General features: G+C 38.2%; 1 protein-coding gene across 1 annotated transcript; it reads right to left on the bottom strand.

Annotated features, from left to right (window-relative positions):
* Positions 1-5,484: 5,484 nt before the first annotated feature.
* On the bottom strand, positions 5,485-6,624 carry LOC112010575 (uncharacterized). Its single transcript, XM_024042922.1, has 2 exons — positions 6,286-6,624; positions 5,485-6,174 (listed from the first exon to the last, which is right to left on the bottom strand). The coding sequence occupies exons 1-2, from the start codon at positions 6,622-6,624 to the stop codon at positions 5,485-5,487; spliced, it is 1,029 nt and encodes a 342-aa protein (XP_023898690.1).
* Positions 6,625-6,997: the final 373 nt, after the last annotated feature.

Genomic DNA, 6,997 nt, shown 5'->3' with positions numbered 1-6,997 from the left:
ATCGCGTCTGGTAGCCAGAATTAGCTTCAATCCTCTCTTGCTCCTCTTGGTGATCTTCTTAAAGCCCTCATGTTCTTTCAAACTTGAACAGTTTAAATTCTTCCCCCTCACCTCCGGTTCAAGGGTTTAATCAAAGGAAAGGTTCTTCCAAGGTGTGGAAGAAAAGGACTTTAAGTGATTTTATCACTTTCTTCTTTCTTCTTGTTTTTCTTGTTTGTTGCATTGCTTGTGTGTTTTGCATTTTCGTTGAGTCAGTCTAGTTTTATGCTTTACTTTGTTTAACATGTTTTTGTGTGTTTAATTTCAATTTTGTTTATTTTGTTTTTTGATATAAAAATTAAAAAAAAAATACAAAAATAGTGTGTGTTTTGTGTACTTTGGTACTTGTGTACCTTGGATAGCCAATGAAACAGAGTTTTCTAAACTTTGTATCTCTTGTAGCTTAGATGAGTATCTCTATGCACAACTAAGTAAGTGAGCTTTATGGGTCTTGTTTGTGATGAGTAAGATTAAGTTATCTCTTAAACTTAACACTTGTATCACTTTTTTTGATGGGTAGGACTAGAAAATCCTAAGAGAAATGCATAAATAACCATCTCACCACCGTTGCCCGCCAATCATAATATGACACTTGTATGCTTCGGCATAGCAAAAGTGCAGTGTTAAAGATATTCGTATGCTTCGGCATAGCAAAAGTGCAATGTCAAATGCTTAAAATCTTGGGTATTTCTTTTCTCTCTTTTATATGCCCATGTATGGTATGCTAAAATAAAATAAAATGTGCAAAGAAAATAAAAAGCAAAAAGATTAAAAATGCTTTAAATATGGTTGCAAGCGTGTATTTTAGGAGATGTGGGAGTTATAGGATGTACCTCGAAGGTGATAGTCCCCATTAAACAGTTATGATTGTGTGTGAGTTAAAGTTATTTTCTCATATCTCAGATCATCATAACATGTATACACATATACAATCTTGCGATGTTTTTCACACACAACACATAATATTCTTTGCTACTTTTGATACATGTGCAGGTACAATGTGATTTGGCCATCACAAGTGTTTACATGTGCTAATGTATGCTCACTAAACTATCTTGGCTTGTTTTGAAAAATAAAATTGGTTAGACTTGTTTAGTGTGTGTGTGTGTTTTTGAGGATCCATGTGCTTAAAATTTTTGTTGAGAGATGATTTTGAGAGCTTAATATGTTGAGTGGATCATTGGTTGAGGTACATGTTGGATTGCATTCATATCTGTGTTTTTCTCTTCTCGAAAAACTGTTTTTAAAAGCTGGCTCGACACCTCCTCGATATCTTCTTATCTGTCGAGCTTCTCAAGCCTTTTTCTTATCGCAATCTTGACACCTCTTTGACACCTGATGGATCGATCGAGAAAGTTCCTGTCTCCTCGATACCTTCTCGATGCCTTGTCGATCGATCGAGCTTCTGTTCTTTAAAACTGGTTATCGTTCCTCGATACCTCTCGACACCTTCATCTGTCGACATTCATTTTCTTGACACCCACCTCAACAGCTGTCTCAACACCTCTCGATACTTCATCTGTCGAGAATTACTGAAGGTTCTATATAAGCTCCTGTCGCGATCTGCACCTCATTTCCTTGATCTCTCTCGATCTGTCCGCGGCTGCTCATCTCCCCAACCTCTTTTTCTCACTCAAAATCTCCAAGCCACATGATTTTTGGTCTTTCCTTACTTTAAATCACTTGGTAAGATCTCTTTTTCCTTCATCATTCATGCATTTCATGTTTTAAATCTTAGGTTTTGGGGTTTTTCAAAATTTTTGGGGTTTTTCAAAATTATTGAGATTTTTTTGAAATTTTGGGTTGGGTTTTCACTTACATGTGTTCAAAATGTCATACATTGCATTTCATGTGCATTAGAATGATATTTTCATGCATTTAGATGTGTGTTTTTTGCTTGTGTGCTGGTAGGCTTGGATTGGGTTGAGCCCATGATGCTTTTTAATTTGCATGTCACATGTTCATGCATTCCCCATGCATACGTACTTTTTGTTCAATATATTTGATATATGTGAACTGTTTTAGGACTTTTTTGATTGTCTCTTTTCTATCTCTTTCTTATTCTGTTTACGTTAGTAGTGTCTATGGCACCTAAGCGTAAATCCACTCCTGCTCGGAACCCTCTGTGTTCTGGAGCTTCTTCATCTTCTAATTCTGCTCCTCTAAATCTTCGGTTCCGTGATGGTGATGCCCACAAGGCATTTTCAGAAAACTTTTCTAGATGAGGTGTTCATTCAGAACGCCAAGTCATTTTGGCGGAATTCGCCGACACTGACTTTCCCTCTGTCATTCACAATAGGGGATGAGAGTCACTGTGTGCTGTCCCGGTCACTTGTCCTCTTGTGCTTATTTAGGAGTTTTACTCCAACATGCACGGGATAGATCGTTCAGTACCTTTCTTTTTCACTCGCGTTTGAGGTACGCGCATTCCTGTCACATCGCAGCTAGTTACGGATGTGCTTAGGGTTCCTAGGATAGAGTTTCCTGACTATCTTTCTTGTGAGCGTCTGAGGACTATGTCCAAAGATGAGCTCATTTCTGCTTTTTATCAGCGCCCCGCTGATTAGGGTGAGCATCAGTATACATCATATAGACCTTTTGCTAAAGGTTCTAGATTCCTAAACATGGTGATTACTTTTGTACTCCATCCACTCTCTCACTACAACTCCATCACAAAGCCTCGTGCTCGATTTTCGTTATCTCTTCTTGAGCATCTTACAATAGATTTTCCTTCTCATTTCATCCTTTCTGTCATAGATGCTCATTTAGATTCAGCGTCCTGTGATAAGCTCATCTTTCCTTCTGCTATCACGAGGATCTTACGCCATTTTTCTATCCCATTTTCTACGTCCGACCACTTTACTCACATCTATGCCATAGATGCCGCTACGGTAAAATGTAGTGAGGCTCAGTTTAGGTCAAGACAGACAAATTCCACTCCTCCCTCTCGTTCAGCTCCATCCAGATCTGCTCCATCTACATCTGCTCCTTCTTCCTCTCTGGGCGATGTATCTCTCGGAGACATTATGGCACTGCTGCAGCGCATGGATGCTCGCCTCGATACATTCTCCACTGAGCTGTATCAGGTGAATGTTCGTGTTGGTCATATTGCACGACGGCAGGCGACCATGGGTGGTTTTGCTTCTGAGGCTACTCCTTCACCACCTCCTCCAGCAACTTCTGACTCTGAGGATGATGATGATGATGGTGATGATGATAACGCTTCAGATGATGATGATGGAGATGCTAGCTCTACTAATGAGATGTCTACATGACACTCTATCCTTTGTCACTCGTGACAAAAAGGAGTAGTTTTGGGTTATGAGAGTAGTCATCTTAGGGGGAGAGTTAGTATAGGACATTTTTTATAGGGGGAGTGTTGATATCTGAGGGATGTAGTGAGGTTTTGATGTATTTTTTTCTTTTCTATTCTTTATAGATAGATTGATCCTGTATATGAGGTCTTGTAACCAGTTTTACATACATTGTTCTTATTTTCTCTCTATATGTGGATGTATGTTTCTTTCACCTCTCTCTTCATATGTTGTTTCTTCTCTATCTTTATACACATGTTCATTATACCTTGTATGCAATCTATTATTTCTGTTTCACACAAGATGCCTTTATAAGTTTTGTTTAAAGTGTTTCAGAAATACAGGTTGTCATAAACTCTTTTCTTGCAAAGTTTTCAAGAGTTTGTGTTAGGATAAATTTTATTGTATTCAACAAGTGAGTATGAGTTGAGTGATTTATGACTTCTCTCATATGTTCATTTGTTTGTTATGGTTTTGTTACGGATTGCCAAATGGGGAGATTGTTAGGACATATGTGTTTTCACTTGTTAATAACATATCACTTATTTATGTAAATTGGCTAATCCTTTGACAAAACGCACTCTACTTGTAATTGGATAGTTTTAGGTGGTTTTTAATACTTCAAGAAATAAGGTTTCAACATCAAGTGTTGGAGTCATCAAGTCTATCCAAGAAAAACAAGCTGAAGTGCAATTTCATTAAAGCTCAACACCTGCTTGATAGCTCCTCGATACCTGCTATCTGTCGAGATTTATAAAATCAGATTTTCTAATCTGATTTCTTGGGATCCGTGAATATGCTTTTGGGCATTCTTTTCTCCAAACCATAAACATATAAAAGGATTGTTTTAAGAGCCATCAAAAGACACACAAGTTGCAAAAGTATTGAGCAAATTCTGTTCAAGCAATTTGTGATCAAAGACAAAGTTCTTGACCTAGTTCATCTTTTCTAAAGAATTTGCTGTGTATTTGCACCAAAGGGTTTTGTGACCAAGCATCTTCCTAATCTTCATCGTGTAGGATGAACTGAAGAACTTTTCAGCCAACCTCTCCTTCTAAGTTGGTGTTTGAAGTCGTGTACTAGGATCCGCACATTGGTTAGTCACGTACTTGGGAGCTGTGCATCAAAAGGAGGAACTGCCATTACAGATCAAGTCCAATTGGGTATTGGGGTAAGGGTTCAATTGTAGGTTGGTAAGGTACTTGGGATTCCTTTACTTGTAACCATTTGATTTGATAATAGTGGAGTTTTGAGAGTGGTGACCTGAAAATCACCTAATGGGGTTTTTGCCGCAAGGGTTTTCCCCATTCGTAAACAAATCACCTGTCTTTTAATTTCTGCTGTATGTTTAGTTTTTGGTGATTTGTTTATGCTTCCATATATTTTCATGTTAAATTGATTAATTAATAACTTGGCTAATTAATTAATTGGTTTAATCACAAGGGGTCATTCAGTTTGTGGCCTATCACAAAGCGCGTTTGCAATGTGTTAGCAAACACGCTGTTTGGATTTTTAGTAAGAAAACGCGTGTTTTGGCTCAAGAAAGTGGAACCAAATGCACACTAAGAAAGATTGATATGTACACATGTTCAAAATTCGACACTTGTCTGAATTGTAGCGTATTTAATGCAAAAAAGTTTACTTAAAAAAGATTAGAAGCACCATAAAAGTTCACAATAATAATATTTTTATAAAAGAAAAAATTAATGGATGCTTAAGAAAGTTTTTATGAGAAAATAAAAAATGCAATTTACTTTTTCTTATAGCCTTTTTTATTTCCCATAAAAAGTGGTATAACATATTTCCTAAAATTGTTTATTAATAAATACCCTAAGGGCACCCATTAACTGGATCCCTTTGTAAAGTAGTAATTATCACACATTTTTTTTTTGAGAACAAAACTATCACTCATTCATTAATATGAACCCGATCATGATGTAAAGCATCTACAGCAGGTGGGGGCTCATCCTCCATCCAATACATATCCTCGACAATGTTCCTAGCAAATCTAGCTAAAGAATGAGCCACCATGTTTCCCTCCCTTTTTACACAGCTAAAGCCAACGAATTGCCTACCCAAAATTAAATGTCTAATATCATCCACAATATGACCAAAGAAAGAATTATTTGTTTCAGTACTTGATATTGCTCTCATCACATTTTAAGTTATCCCCCTCAATTATTAGACTTGAGAAACCGGCCTCCCTAGCAAATTCCAAGTCTTTTCGACATGCTAATGCCTCTGCATCATCACTATTGTGTACATAATCTCCCTTTGCTGCTATCCCAGCCATCACCCCACCATCAAATTTTCGAATGATCGCACCTACCCCAGAACAATTCAAGTTCGAGAATATCGCTGCATCAAAATTCAGCTTATACACCTCTTGTGGAGGAGGTTTCCAATAGCTTCTGCCTGGAGTTGCACGTGGAATCTCCAAAGTTGCTTGAGCTTTCTTATATTCTTCTAGTAATTCTGCTGCTCGCTTTGTCAACCACCCCGGATTCTTCATTTGTCCTCCATGCACCATCACATTTCTTTGATTCCATATGAGCCAAGCTTGAACAAGAAAGAGCTCCATTTCAGTTGTTGATAATCTGTCCACCAAAGCTTCAAAAAGCTGCAAAAAATCAACATGGTTAGTCTGAAATTTCTGCAACACCTTTAGACTCCCTGCCCAAACGTCTTGGGCTGCACCGTACCCCCATACAGCATGTAAAGTGTCCTCAGTTACACTCTTACAGCAGTGACACAACATATCAGAAATTATTTTACGCTTTGCCAGGTTCACTCCAGTTGGAAGTACATCATGACAAGCTCTCTAGCCAAAGATTTTAATTTTTCTCGGTATCTTTAACTTCCATAAAGCCCTCCATGCCTACTGCCAGCCACCTCTATTTGATGCTTCAGCCCGAAATTCGACCTTCAGCACCTGTCTTGCTAAATGGTACCCAGACCGAACTGTATACACACCTCTTCTATTATGCAGCCAGACCATACTATCCTCCATAACCCGTCTACTCAATGGTATTCTACATACAGCCTCAACTTCATCCCTGTTGAACTTGGCCATCAATATATCTCTCCTCCAGCCATGAATATCCCAGTCAATAAGATTTGATACTTTCCAGCCCTCCTTCATATCAATCACCGGATGTAGGAGTTTATTAGAAAGGTAATTTGGGATCCATTTATCTTTTGTGACATCAATGGACTCACCATTTCCTACTCTCCAACAGCACCCACTCCTCAAAATTGGCAAGGCAGCCATCATACTCTTCCAAACAAAAGAGCTATTAGGTGAGTCATTCGCATGAAGAAAATTGCACCGAGGAAAATATCTAGCTTTGAAACATTAAAACAGTAGAGAGTCTTGGTTTTTCAGCATCCTCCAACCTTGCTTGGCTAGCATGGCCAGGTTAAAATACCTCAAATCTCTAAAACCCATTCCCCCTTCCTTCTTTGGTTGAGTTAAGCAATCCCAACTCTTCCAATGAATTCTCTTTTCATTTCCAACTTGACCCCACCAAAATTTTGCACACAAGGAATTTAGTTCATTACACAACTTCACTGGTAATTGAAAAACTCCCATGGTATAAGTGGGAATGGCTTGGGCAATTGCCTTGATAAGTACTTCCTTCCCG

Source organism: Quercus suber, unplaced genomic scaffold (assembly GCF_002906115.3).
Source record: "Quercus suber isolate HL8 unplaced genomic scaffold, Cork oak 2.0 scaffold_1121, whole genome shotgun sequence".
In the NCBI taxonomy this organism is placed as follows: domain Eukaryota; kingdom Viridiplantae; phylum Streptophyta; class Magnoliopsida; order Fagales; family Fagaceae; genus Quercus; species Quercus suber.
This window is presented reverse-complemented; position numbering and strand designations above follow the sequence as displayed.